The sequence below is a fragment of the Haliotis rubra genome, unplaced genomic scaffold, assembly GCF_003918875.1.
Source record: "Haliotis rubra isolate DU_JTF1 unplaced genomic scaffold, ASM391887v1 Scf759, whole genome shotgun sequence".
Taxonomy (NCBI): Eukaryota; Metazoa; Mollusca; class Gastropoda; order Lepetellida; family Haliotidae; genus Haliotis; species Haliotis rubra.
The window spans coordinates 396,533-411,396 of NW_025767478.1; the positions used below are offsets into that span (position 1 = coordinate 396,533).

Consider the following 14,864-nt stretch of genomic DNA (forward strand, 5'->3'; position numbering starts at 1 on the left):
GTCAGTTTCACAAGAGTCTTGACACTTGGTCATCGATAATGGTGACCAACAGGACTTAGATTGGCGTCTGTTGGGAGGAATGTGGACCACTGAGGTCATCTGATCATACTGAGTGCGTCTAGTTTTACGCCGCTCTTAGCAATATTCCAGCAATATCACGGCGGGGGACACCAGAAACGGGATTCACACATTGTACCCATGTCGGGAATCGAACCCGGGTCGTCGGCCTGACGAGCGAACGCTTAAACCACTAGGCTACCCCACCGCCCCTGATCATATTGAACATCTCTTGGTTCTGGATGTTTTCTCAATAATCTGTCATCTTATTACATAATGATCACAAACAGACCTTTAGTTTTAGTTCTTATGGTGTGGAATTGTGTTCGTTTGCTCATCAAGCATTAGGACCAGGTTCGAACCCATGTGTATGTTGAAATGGCTCCAAATGGCTAACAGAAGTTCAACTGTCGTAAATGCTTACTACGTGAATCGGTTGGACAACATGGCTTCTGTGAATGAACAATGTCAGCTCTTACCTGTTTGGCATCGATGATTTGTTTTTTGAATGAAATTTGCCCTGGAAGCGTGACTTGCTGCTCATGCTATTGCTCATTGGTTGTCCGATTTGATTTACTATATGTTTTATGAAAAACATACATGCTTACGCTTATTTACCTTACTCCAATGATTGACAAATGAGTTGGTTTATTGGTGAAAGTGGTCGCTCGTGGCCGCTCGTCAGGCCTATGCTTTGATTCCCCAAATGAAAATGTTCATGAACCCTATTTATGATGTCTCCCTGTCGCGATATCGGGGGCGTCGGAGTACCCTAGTGGTTAAAGCATTCGCTCGTCTAGCTGAAAGCCCGGGTTCCATTTCCCATGGGTACAATGTGTGAAACCCATTTTCGATGTCCCCCCGCCGCGATATTGCTGGAATATTGCAGAGTAAAATCAAACTCACCCAACAATCGCCACAAAACCATTTAACCTACTTACTGACGATCAAGATTGCGTAGACCAAGGATCATCATTGCGAAGCGAAAACACAAGATAATATCCTGAACGGGAACTTGAGTCAGCCTGTTGTACGAAGACCGATTCGGTTATCAATTGGCAAATCTGTATTGACATTTACAATTAATTTCCTGGCAAGTCAACATTGACGTTTAGTGGCTCCTAAGCGGGGAGATCACAGTGTTTATGACATCTAAACCGACCGGGCTTGCCACTTGTTAAACACGGGGATACCCTATCGCTGTTCGCAGTATTGATTGTAGCATTAGTCGTGTAAATTCAGTCCGGCTGACATATTGTGTTGATCGTAATCTAAGTAATGAGCAGAAACAACGTATTTCATTTAGTTTAAGTTATTAGTCGCTTGATGTACACTGTTATCATGAGTCGCAGCACACGGTGGTGTGTAATGCACGTGGGGAGTGCGTGCGTGCGCGCGTGTGCGTCCGTCCGCCTGTCTTTTGTCCTTGGCCTTAAAGATCCATCGATATAAACGAAATGTCGAAATAATTCAGGCTCGAGTTCGATATAATTATGGCTAACGTATGTTTACCATTGATGGTTACTTATTTTCCAAAATTGAAATTTTAAAAGTTGATTTATCGCATCAACACATAAATATATTTCATTTGGGTTATGATACCACGTTGCTTGAAGGGTGGAGATCATTAAAATGCTCTCGGAGATAGTTTCTAGCCTCGTTCAGTATTGGGTTTGCCTGATTTGGTGAAAACTTGATTTTCTGTCTCGTCAAGGAACTATTCGACTAAAACAAATAACATTAGACTTCCTCTTGTACAAGGAAACGGTATCGGTTCTTGGAGGACAACCTATTGGGTATCCCTTACTGCTGATTTGGTGAAAGCTGTTTGTTTTTTTGTCTGGTCAAGTAGCCATTTGTTTGGACAAAATATATCATCAGACTTCCTCTTGTACAATGAAGGTTTAGGTTTGTGGTGGACAACCTCTTTAATCCAGCCATCGGGTGTACACGGGAGAAAGGTCATTCAGTGCGATGTACACATAAACGAGTTACCCTTGAACCTACAACAGATTGTAGTTGATGTTTCTTAAATCTTGTGTTGCGACTTTTCCATATTTTTCTCACAGAAGTAACTCTTTCCTTTCACGAAAGCTGTACACGCATGTCAAATTGACACCCTTTAAAAAGTCCATTTCAAATATCGAAACACCCTGGTCATTGTCTAAATGTCAAGATTTCAATTTGGTCTGGCATGTCCGCAATGAAGGCCACGAATTAAAGTGCCCGCTTGGCTTGCAATGGTGTTTTCCTACAACAAGTGTATTCAACTCGTATAATTGCTTCTCGACACGAACAATGGCTTCATCCAATGTAATCTTCCTCGCCCCCATTGGATCATCGCCCCATCACAATACCAACATGGTAATGCTAGATAACGTAAATAACACCATCCGTTAAAAGCCAATAATGGGCTGAACACTCCGGCCAGCTTATAACAGCATGCAATCGAGTGTCACCTATAGAGGTTGCTTAACGCGGCATAACGTGTCAACACGTGGTCCAATGTCCATCTACTGGTCAGTTGATGGTGATAATGATTGTATCACACTGGCAACTTTATTGGTCAAGGGATGGGGTTGAGCTCAGATGCTCGTGGGTCGGGATCAGTTGATGACCAGATCGGAATTGCTGTTGGAGTTTGTTTGACATGTTCTGAGGACTTGCTGTTGGAGTTTGTTTGACATGTTCTGAGGATTTGCTGTTCATCTTGAGTCCTCATCCGACTCGGATCTGTACCTGTCTGTGATAGTATTTTGTTGACTTTTGGAAGAGGATATCAGAGGTTCCTTGTCAGGTGCTTCCGTCCACTGGAACATCAGCTGATTTCCTTGGTTCTTGCATGTGTCTTGAAAACCAAATCTTCAAGACAAAGGGTAGGTACTGATGTTTTCTATCACAGCTGTTACAGAATTTCAGTTGGAGCTGCCACAGGTTATATGTATGTTATCATAAACTTTACAGGACCAATGCATATCTTAGGGTTTGGTGTCACTGTGATGTCATTTGAGTGCATATCATATAGTCATTCAGTGCTTCGTAAAGGCTGTCTCACAGTCCTCGAATTGCATTATTTCCCTTCTGCCTAGCCCTTTCCGCACTGATAAATGAAGCAAATCTGGATTACCTCAGGTTCAGAATCTCCCTTCACACTGGGGTTCCTTTTCAATTGATTTGGAATTGTTTCTGTCAAAATTATATATATTCTGTTATTTCTCTTTTATTCATATTTCCCATGAGGGGTAAATGATATTTTGATACAACATGCTTGGATAAAATAACGTTCAAGATAGAAATTATTCATTTACGTACATTTATACTCAAGTCGAAAACTGAACATCAAATCCCAAACCTCTCTTTGATAGCTCATTGACCATCAAAAGAAAATATTTCAAGTTTCAGATTGGGTTTAGAGCATGTCTTCGCTCTTGTGAACTTTGATTACAATTGACACCCTGGTTGTCAAATGAGCATTAGAGTGGTCAAATTAGCCCGGATCTAATACCTTGGGGAGGAGACATCAATCATGCACCCTAGGACCTTTACCTAACCCTAAGCCTTTTAACTAACAAAATCCCTAACAAGGTTTCAGGAAAACCCACATGGAGCCGGCATGGGGTCAGAGGGGGGCGTTATGGCCGCGACAAAGCTTCACGATGGGCACAAAAGTCGAAGTGTGGTAATTTAACGTTGGGTTGTGGGAAATCGGTGAGGCGAACACTATCCCCTTCTGTCGAGAGGCTTCAGCTGGGTTTGGAGGTAGGGGGTAACGGACAATCACTTGTTGAAAACTGATTGGATTTTGATAGAAGTGACCTCAGTGTCTCGCTTGCTGTGAAGACGCTAGTTCCAACCCCGTGATACAGGTTTCAAGAAGCGTCAATGTATCTCTTTGGTGCTGCTATTATTCTGTCGAACAAGCTTTCAGATCGTTTTGTTTCTTCCCGAACCAGTGCGATTTTGCCTGGATTTGAAACAGGCGGGTTAACTCTAAGATGTCGGTTTCATTAAGAGAAATGGCTGTAAGATGCCCTTTGTCCGTTTTCCCACGGAATAGGAATATTGCGTTCTGGCAAAAGTTTAGTCCGTTTTACATCCTTTACGAAAGCTCACGGTGAGTTGAAACAAAGCGATTAATATATGATCAAAGGGTACGCTGTATGGACGGAGGGGTCGAGACGTTTTACTACCAATAAAAGATTAGCGCCTAAGCTTAAAATGACAGAACAGGCAGTTGGTAAGTCTCCAAAATTATCACACCGCAGCGTTGACAAGAGTCTCGTATTACCTCAAATGCAAGCCTCATTTGACAAGGAAAAATTCGCTAAGCTGTTCTGCTCATTACTTGATCTCTAGTGCACGTCCTTTGTTGGACTCTCCAGTGATAATCTTATTGGCTACAGTCATACAGCAAGTCCCTTCTCGATGTGTGATTTGGCTGTTGGGTGGAGCGAGAAAGTTGTCGCTAATACTGAAATTATCCTTCTTTGAGATCTGCTTCTGACACATTCTGCCTAATTACCCGCAAAGAAGTGTCACTCACGGAGCCTGGGGAAAATTACAAAAAGGGTTGGGTTTTTATTGGAGTGGTCGAAAGGTTAATGGTACGTTAATCACAGTTTGTTCGGCCACCGTGGCCAGTGACTGTAGGTTGTTAGTGGTGAGTTGTCACATGGCGGGTTGGCGAGGAGTGAGTAAGTCGTTCATAGGGATATCGGAGAAGGTGGGTGAGATGTTGTCATCGTTATGCTTATTATTATTTTCATCATCATCGTGATCACTTTCATCATCCCATTATAAAACTTACTGAAATGCTCCTACCTCTAATACACGTAAAAAAAGGACATTGTCGTGGTCGTCGTTTTCATCATTGTCGTCGTCATCATCATCATCATCACCATTATCGTTTTCATCATCTCCATTGTAAAATTTATTGATATGCTACTACCTCTAATACACGTAATGAAACCTCATTGTCGTCGTCGTTTTCATCATCTTCATTGTCGTCATCATCATCACTATCATCGTCATTTTCATCATCATCATTGTTATCATCGTTACATTATGTTGATACCTCTGTTACGGGCTTCATAGTTCCGCTGTATAAAACCCATCGCTTTTATCTAGATGCATGTGTACAAATGCGCTTAAATGCATGGCTATGCATTCATTCATGCACAATCTTGTTTAGACTAACGCTTAGTCCCTGAATATATATAATCTTGATAGTAACAAATACACCCATTTAAATTGAAAAGTTGGGAGATTCAGAGGAATCTGAACCTGGGGAAATCTAGACTTGCTTCATGTGTAGCATTAGCATTGCAGGGAGGGCAGGTTCAGGGATTGTGAAACAGGCTAAATCTAGATGAGCATCTCCAACACGACATACCCTGCACCCACCCTGCTATTCATGCGCTTTCAACCTCCCCAACTCATGCCCACAAACACATTACGCACTGTTTACGTCTCTCAATGCGAAACGTAGTACATATTTGCAAGCCTACGTGTTTTCAAATAAATGAATTCCAGAACCGTGAGCTCACCATCTCGTGCACATGTCCCTTACAAACATAATTAGTGCTCAGCTATGAATCCATCTTTTAATAATTCAAGACTGCGCATTTACTATTCCGAACAATTCGCCAGACATCTCGTTTCAGATACATATTCAAGTCAAACGATAAATGAATAATTTGTACCCTCGGTTTGAAACACAGTACAAATACCACGATGAGCCGATTATCAGCTATTACTTTTTAAACAGCATGGCGCGAAGCCCGATTCCGATAACTGCAAATCAATATACAGGTTTAGCTGGTCATGAAAACGACACCTTTCTACGCAGGAAATATTGGTACCACAAAAAAACGGAATTTCTGATAAAGATCTTAAATTCCTTTTCAGCATACTACGATTGTGGTCTGTTGGAAACCTTAAGCCATTAAGTAAAACGTCTGCGTATTGTGTTTTTACGACATTGTAAAATGAGTGGTTGAATTTCTTCCAGCTATTTCTTATCTATGTTGCCCTTTACGCTGAATGGAAGATTGGTTGTACTCTTGCAATGGCGTTCGTTGTTTCCGATTTCCAAGATAGGTATACTGAAGGGACAAACTAACGGAACAGATGAATACTGAATATGTGTCACCATACGACTGTCCTAATGGTGTATGCTTGTAAGAGGTGACTAACGGGATCGGGTAGTCAAGCTCGCTGACTTTGTTGACACACGTCATCGGTTCCCAATTGCGCAGATCGATGCTCGTGCTGTTGATCACTGGATTGTCTGGCCCAGACTCGATTATTTACAGACCGCCGCCATATAGCTGGAATATTGCTGAGTGCGGCGTAAAACTAAACTCCTAATGGTGTAAGAGTGCTACCATTACAAATGTTCCTTTATTTCTATGATGAGTATATGACCTTGTACAAAATATGAAATCTAAATGACCTTCATTTATTCAATTCAAACAGTTAAACATGAACATTATTTTGTACGCCGGTAATCCGGTAAGTGGCTTCAAGTATACTTATTGCAGGACGATGACTATATACCAATGTCTAATGGGCAAGATAGGGATCTATCTGATACGGGTATCTTCGTTTGAGTGTAAGTAACGATAACGGTTGTAGTATGGTGGTGAAATCTTGTGTATACGGGGCGGTGGGGTAGCCAAGTGGTTAAAGCGTTCGCTCGTCACGCTGAAGGCCCGGGTTCGATTCCCACATGGACACAATGTGTGAAGCCCATTTCTGGAGTCACCCGCCTTGATATCGATGGGATATTGCTATAAGCGGCGTAAAATACTCATCACTCATTCACTCACTCACTCTAGTGTATACTTTGCCCGGCAACCTGGTAACGTTTCGTTTGTAGTGTTTTGAGTCAAATCCATTTTCCAAGTGTATACTTTGCGTGGCCGTCTATCTGTTGTCATTTCAGCGACAGCTAAACAAACGATTTTCATATTCCCCGTGTACCGATACTATGCTATCAAATGTATTGAAACGTTATTTCGCATCTGACAATAGGTCATCAAAAGGAACCCAGAACAGCTTGTCGCAAGAGTGAACATGTTGAGTATTGAGAAAATGATGCTACACACACGTGTTGATTTCAGTCTGTGTTGGTGATAAAACACAGTCGATATTTGACATTGACTGACACCTTGCTACAGATGGTTGACAATTGACGGACGCCATGTTGATGCTCTTTCGCGAAGGATACAGTTAAATCATCGCGAGAGGCACAGAGACTCATAAAGAATGAATACGGTATTTAGAATACATTGAACTTAATTCTTCAAATATTTCAGAAGAAAAAATAATTCAGTGATAAAAAGATATGTTACTCGTGGTGTTTGGATTCGTTTAAATACACATTCCGATTTTCGACATCTGAGCCTTTGACAATTCAAATTCAGATGTGGTTTTTTACGAAACGAAATAACGTGACTCCACATCTTAATAAGGTCTATCGCTATTTGCATACGCAATACGCTTGGTCTCTAGTCGGCGTAAGGGGGGCATGACTGGGCTCTGTCTGTTGTGTTTTATGTTGACATAAACAAACCCATCTATTATATGACGTTATATCTATGAGTCTGTGTGCTACGAGTCTGGAATGTGTTTGCACTGCAATAACGTGTGTCTGTGCTCCATTAATACGTCTAGATCAAACAGTTCTTTCAAGATTTTCGTTTACCGTTAGACTGAGAACACGTGTACGTCAACACCAAACCATCTATTATGACAAATGAATTCCGTTTTGAGATGGATTTTCAAAGCATAAAGAAATGGGGGTGTCGGAATTTCCGTCCATGTGTGAATTGCACGAAGTGGAAATATTTGATTATGTCTTGCATAACGTTCACCTGAATCGTCTCAGCACTGGGGTTAGTTGGGGTCGTCTTATTATTTGTATGGTATCACAAGTTAACATTTATAGATGGTTTGTATATATTGTACCTATCTGCATGATTTGTAGGTCATTGAAAAGATTCTAAGTTGACTGACTGACTTTGGTTTAGGTAACTATTGATCCAGAACATCGGCGGAGGACACCAGAAATGGTAGAAGGCCTGAACGAAACACATGACCAACATATGCCACAATGGATTCCATTTCTGCACGTCATGCCTTGTTTCTGCACGTCATGCCTAGTTGTGACTAAAGTTTTGGGTTTAAAGTGTAGGAGAAAAACGTGACGCTAAAGACTTTATGATATTGCAATCGTCATTGTGAGACACTTTGCGCAGAGAATACAGCGCTCTGTTCCACCGAGCCCCGTCACACCAGTACAACTGCTTCCGTTCAATACGCATCACAATCTCAATGTAGGCCAACGTTTGGTATCAGCACTAACTGAGAGTGATTCATAAACACATAATCATAATTAATCAGAATCGTACATTCGACTCTGCGCGTAGATATTTCTGACATGTATTGAAAGGGTTTTGCTTGTCGGTTATATTTACAAACGCTATATGTTAGATACATACGGACAACTGTGTATTTGGCAAGGGAGGGTGCGAGTGTTCTTCTTCAGTTCCTGACTGTTTTCATGTTTGATTTGGACATCGTCATAGATAGGGCGAGATAAGTGGATTTTAAGTGCAGGGATGGTTGATATTATACACCAACTTCATATTTATTCAGTGGACAAATATGCGAAAATATCTTTGAAATTAGATTAATGGACCTAGAGCTTATCGTTGAACCCTGTTTGTAAGGAACACGTTTTGCCTGGAGTGTCGGTATGTGTTTAGTTTGTGTTTGATCTGCACCTATAATGATGATCCTTGTACAGAAAATGAGACCGAAATGAACTCATCGGAAATCTTTGTCACACAATTTTCCCGTCGAGTTAAATGGTGACATGAAAAGTGCAAAATATCAACGAAAAACATAAATTCGTAGCCATCAGGTCATGGTTTGAGCATCGAGAGTGTGAGTGAGTATAGTTTCACGCCGCTTTTAGCAATATTTCAGCCATATCACGATAGGGGACACCAGAAAAAGGCTTCACACATTGTACCCAAGTGGGCGAATCGAACCCAGGTTCACAAATGAAGATCTTCATTCAACTAAACCTGATGTCAAATTCCAAAACAGCTTTTTAGGGTACCGTATTCCTGAGAAATATCATTGTGTGCAAGCATTTAAATGTTTGTTTTAAATATTTGATGAATCACGAAATAGGTTGTCGGAATGTTCGTTTTTGCGATACTGCAGTAGATAAGCCCATACATTATGCACGACTCAGATCCACATTGTGAACATAGTTCCCAAAGCTAGCTCATATGAATATGAATATTTCATGAGCAGTTCGTCATTTTTCTGTTTCAAAGGTTAGTCATGATATCGCTCGAGAGAAATAGTTTCATTTCTAATATCAACTGGAAACAGGAGGTTGATGGTGGAAGGAGGAAGTATATTTTGTGGAAGTGATATGGCGGTGTATTACTGAAGGAATTGTACGTAAGGTAAACCAATCGTGTACGTGTGTGTGTGAGAGAGAGAGAGAGAGACAGTGGGGGTGAGAGAGAGAGACAGAGACAGTGGGAGAGATAGAGTGGGAGAAGAGTGGAGAGTGGAGAGAGAGAGTGAGAGAAATAGAGTGGAGACAGAGAGAGTGAGAGAGAGATATAGAGAGAGACAGTGGGAGAGGTAGAGAGAGCGGGAGAGGTAGAGAGTGGAAGTGAGGGAGAGAGACAGTGGGAGAGAGAGTGGGAGTGAGGTAGAGAGAGAAATGGAGAGAGAGAGCGAGAGAGAGAGAGAGAGAGCTATATCCGGTGTATTGATCGTGTTCATTGTATGCTCTTTTGCTTCTCTGTGATGTGGTATCATGGCAAGACCTTTCTCATCGCATTTCAGATGTTGTTATTTCAGTTTTAACAATTCTCTTCGAGCATATCATTTGCAACCTGTACACCGTACGCTATCACTAAAACAGTATGTGTTACTAAGTAAAGGACATCATGCTTTTGTGAGCTTCTGTCTGTACAACTTTGTATTATACGTCACGGCTAAGTGTTAATATTTAAGCCCATTGTTGCGTTGGGTGGTTGTATTAGATAAGAGTTAATGGTGTATTTGGAATTCGAGTAACTAAGTGTTTGCGACTAATAGCAAATGATTTTCCAGTAAATGGATATCCTGCTGTTCCTATTGTGGCATCAAATGACAAAATTACATCTCTTGTCTTCCCATATTCAACACGCCTTTAACATTTGGATATATCATAGGGGTTATATATATCGACTTACAAATCCATATAATATTAATCTGAAATGGTCGACTTTAATCCCCAGTCACGCAAACAATCACTCCCGAGTGGTATAGAACGAAACGGATGAAGGGAATCTCCTCTATTGACATGAGATGACACTGATATAAAGCGACATGGGTTGTTCCAACATACGCTGGACATTAGCATTAACAACGACGGAGAAAGTAGCTCTCCCTGCCATGTCCACTCTTACGGTCGTGTGGCCTGTCTGTGTGCAAGGTTAGATAAGTACCCGCATCACGCAAATGCTTCTTTTGTGGAGATGACGTTAATTGCTGATTTATTAACGTAGATGATAGTGTCAGACGCGGAGGATGTTTTTCGGACACGCCTTGTAATTTCACGTATTTTGGGCTCTGGGGCACGTGTACAGCATAAGAGTAAAACCGGCTTAATCACTTTTGATCACGCGAGATTATTATTTTTGGATATAGAAAATGTATCACGATATATCAGAAGTTTTCTCCCGATCCACAACACGTTCGTAGCGCTACGACATTCGCAAGCCTGTGATAAACTGTAGTGGTACAGAAGTAATAAATGTTTTAAAAAAAGAAAAAAGATTGGATCAGCACCATGAAAACAATAAAATGAAAAAAAACAAAACCTATTGTGTTACGAGAGGTTGTAACGTTACGGGCGCTTTGTGGGTCGGGACCATGGTTTAAACATGTTAACGTGATTTTGAGTTTGCTAGTGTGTTATTACAGATGTTGCAATGTTGTATTATTATACCAAAGCGACAAAGAACGCATTGGCAACTACACGAACCGTAGCATCAGCCCAGACACACACACACACACCTGTCACAACTATAATAAAACGTTTTAACTGTGGACATCATGTAGTGCTGGCGTTAGGCTTGTATTTCATGATTTTACTCACGTGGCTGTGATTAAACTATCCAATAGTCATTCAAAACATACCGGGTGTTTGCAAACATCCGACAAAACAAAGTATCAATAGCATGTAATGTTCTCCATCGAACTATGTTTATCATAGGTTTCAAACTATTGATGCTCGACTACCTGTCACTCAGCAGCTGCCGATGTAAATTACACGTAGTAGTTTCTGTCGGCGGACAGGACATTACTACATTATCTTGTTTTGTTTGTGGTCACGTGTCTGTTTATTACGGAAATCGACAATCTGCCCAGATTGCCCAAGTGTGACCAAGAGTTTTATGCCTGGCCTACGGTCAGCTTGTTTGTCGGACAAAAGATCCCATTGTTAAATGGCGCTCACTATGCGTGTCATCTGAAGCTGCTGATAAAAACGAGCATCCTAAGACTGTCTCCCAGTCAGGAAGGTTGCTTTAGGGTTGGTGTGTGTTGAGGTCGTCTCCGTTAACCTACAGTTCAATACCCTTGTATAATCCATGTAGGTTGGAAACTTTATGTTATTTTGTAGCTGAAGTCAAACAGGATTGAGCGCATTATAAAAAATAATGTTCTATTTTATTCATAAATTCTTATGAAATCACTCAATTTTCTGGTTTTGTTCTAGATTTTATGTTAATTTAGCTGAAGTCAAACAGGACTTAAACTCTTTTTTAAAAAAAAATGTTCGTATTTTATCCATAAATTGTTATGAAATCACTAAATTTACTGTTTTGTTTTCAGATTGAGGACCTGGCGTATATGATCTAAATCAGCTTGATACCAACCTCAACATGTTTCGCTGGTTGAAGGACCGGAAGAAACAGAAGAAGAACCCGAGACAGGGGGACGTCAGTGACGACTACGGTTTCCAGGCAAGCGCCAGGGACAGCGAGGACAAGGTCTACCATATATATGAGGAGATCCCAGACCTGCCGAACTGTGTGACCAAACCCGGATCATCCAGCAGTGAAAGCTCCTCGAGACTTCGGGAAACGTCGTTTTCGGATCCTAGCTCTTCCTTTGACCAGTCCACAGCTTCAATATTCAGTGCTGAGACTTTAAGGAAGTATATTATCGGATCTCAGGACAAGAGCACAGAGGATCCCCCGAGGAAAGATGGACCGTACATGGTTGTTCCTCTTCTGAATTCGACAGAAGAGGAGAAACCGCCGCTACCTCCTCCGAATGAGAAGAAGACCGAGTTCACGTGTGCTCTGGTTGGAAGGAGGAATTCGAGTCTTTCACGAAGTACTGAGAGTGGTGTGGAGGTGTCTTACGACTCGTCAGAATCGCTAGAAGAGGACTCGCATTGTCATGATGTTGATGATGTTCATCTTAGGGAATTGCTCGGCGAACGTCTCCAGGCAGCGGCTCGTGTACGTACCCATGCGCGGGAGGCATCTCTGGACACAAGCGACACAGGCTATGAATACGACATGAGCACCTCCAGTGAGAGTGATCAGGCGAACTACGAATACTACTTGAACAAAATTGAAGAAAATCTCATCCACAAGTGTAAAATCCGAGAGATCATTCAGCAGTGTGTTCCAGAGGAAGATGAGTCAGACCGGGAATCTCTGACCACAGTGTCCAGCCTCTCTTGTTGCTCCTCAACACGGACATGCAGGTTGGTAGGCGGCCATCGGTCAACGGACATCGAGTCCGACGAAGGCACCCTTGCTGACCATTCCGAATCCGAAAACAGCAGTGGATATTATGAGACCTTCAATGGTCCCAGAGACAAACTTTCCCCCCGTTGTGCATTTTCGTCTTCTGGAAAAGGACCTTTAAAACAAGACACCAAACTGCGCCCAAGTGAACACTCCCATGACTGTCAAAGACAACATTATATTAAAAACAAAAAGAGAACAGTGCCCAGAAAGTGCAAGCATCGAAGTGTAGATGCCCTAGGATTGTGTATACCCAGTGTAACGTCAGAGAGTTCCTGCAAACACAGGAGTCTTGACGCTTTGGGGTTGTGTAGTTCTCAAAAAGGTGCATTTAAAAAAGTCAACCGACCAGGTCAGTTTTCTGGGCCGAAGTTGCAATCTCAAAACAGTGGTGTAAGTAGGGTTCAAGGTCAATCAGCAGTGAAACTTGATCTCTATGAGCCTCTGAATGACTCGTCTCTATACGACTTGGACTATGGTTCGCCGAGGAGTGTATGTTCTGTAGATTCAGAAGGGCGGGAGGTGTACTCTCCTCCACCCAGTGTCAAAGACTTCTCTTCCAGAAACGCTGGTCCGTCATACCGACGCTCCTTACAACGGCCGATGGTTTCTACAAATGTATATAGATCTCACGGCAGCCAGAACAGACTTCTATCAGACCTAATCATCATGAACTATGACAGACAGGTATTTATTCATTAACGTGTTGACTTGGATACTGTTTGTGCTACGACCGAATTACCAGACCGTCGCAACCAGAACAATCAACAATAAGCATTCAATCAACGGTGTCCATACAGCGACGGGAGCTTTTATTGAAGAGTATTGCTCTACTTAAACAGACTCGTAGGACACAAGTGCCTTACCATGAATGAAATATTCATGGCGTGTAATTATATACACAAACACACAATAAGCTGTGAATGCTTACTGAACCTGTTTTGATGAAGTCCTGGCTGAACGAGTAAATAGTGCTTTAGTGCTTTTCTTCTGTGTTCTTTGGATTAGCCCATTTCAGCTCCTGAGGTCGTATACCGATGTGAATCCTTTTGAAATAAGTGTTTCTCCAAAGACCCTTCCACTAACCTAATGGCATTGTCCTATCTCTTCCAGACATGTCTTGAATGCCATGTCAATGTACTTTGCTCCTTTTGACTCTGGAACTTCTTATCTTGTTAACTGCTATGAAAGGACGTTATCTAAATCTGACGACAGTGTTTGTGAACATGTTGGTGTAAGGTCAACAAACATTTCACGATCAAATACTGCCATTCCTATGGCGCTTTTATGAAGTGTTATTGAATGTATTTATGATATGCCATGTTTCGATGGGATTCACCCCATGACAATCACAATAAAGAATATGAATATAACCACTGAGTATTGTCATTGATAGACTCTGACTGCTGTACGACTTGCTTAAAGTACAACATGAACTGGATCCGTGAGGCCTCTCTGTGAGAAAATACTGATTCTTAAAGTACACATTTTATATGACATGGAAGCTATTCTGCTGCTTCAAGTACAATGCAATCCGACAGACGTAACCGGTTTGACGACTTCATCAAGTACAATACAATGTTTTAGATGTGACTGGTTGAAACTGCTGCTAGACGTACAATACAAAATGTCTGAAGTGACTGGTTTGACTGCTGCTACAAGTACAATACAATCTGTTTGACGCGACTGGTTAGCTGCTTCAAAATCAATGCAATCTGTTTGACGTGACCGGTTAGCTGCTTCAAAATCAATACAATCTGTTTGACGTGACCGGTTAGCTGCTTCAAAATCAATACAATCTGTTTGACGTGACTGGTTAGCTGCTTCAAAAGCAATACAATCTGCTTGACGTGACTGGTTAGCTGCTTCAAAAGCAATACAATCTGTTTGACGTGACTGGTTAGCTGCTTCAAAAGCAATACAATTTGTTTGACGTGACTCGTTAGCAGCTTCAAAAGCAAT

General features: G+C 41.6%; 1 protein-coding gene across 3 annotated transcripts in view; it reads left to right on the forward strand.

Annotated features, from left to right (window-relative positions):
- The window catches only part of LOC124260269, a 34,259-nt gene extending 19,984 nt beyond the window's left edge, over positions 1-14,275 (forward strand). For all 3 annotated transcript variants that reach the window (XM_046694528.1, XM_046694529.1, XM_046694530.1), the window contains exon 3: positions 11,974-14,275. In XM_046694528.1, coding sequence (XP_046550484.1) covers positions 12,024-13,604 — 1,581 coding nt within the window. In that variant the 5' untranslated portion in view covers positions 11,974-12,023 and the 3' untranslated portion in view covers positions 13,605-14,275. The remainder of the gene's footprint in view (positions 1-11,973) is intronic.
- Positions 14,276-14,864: the final 589 nt, after the last annotated feature.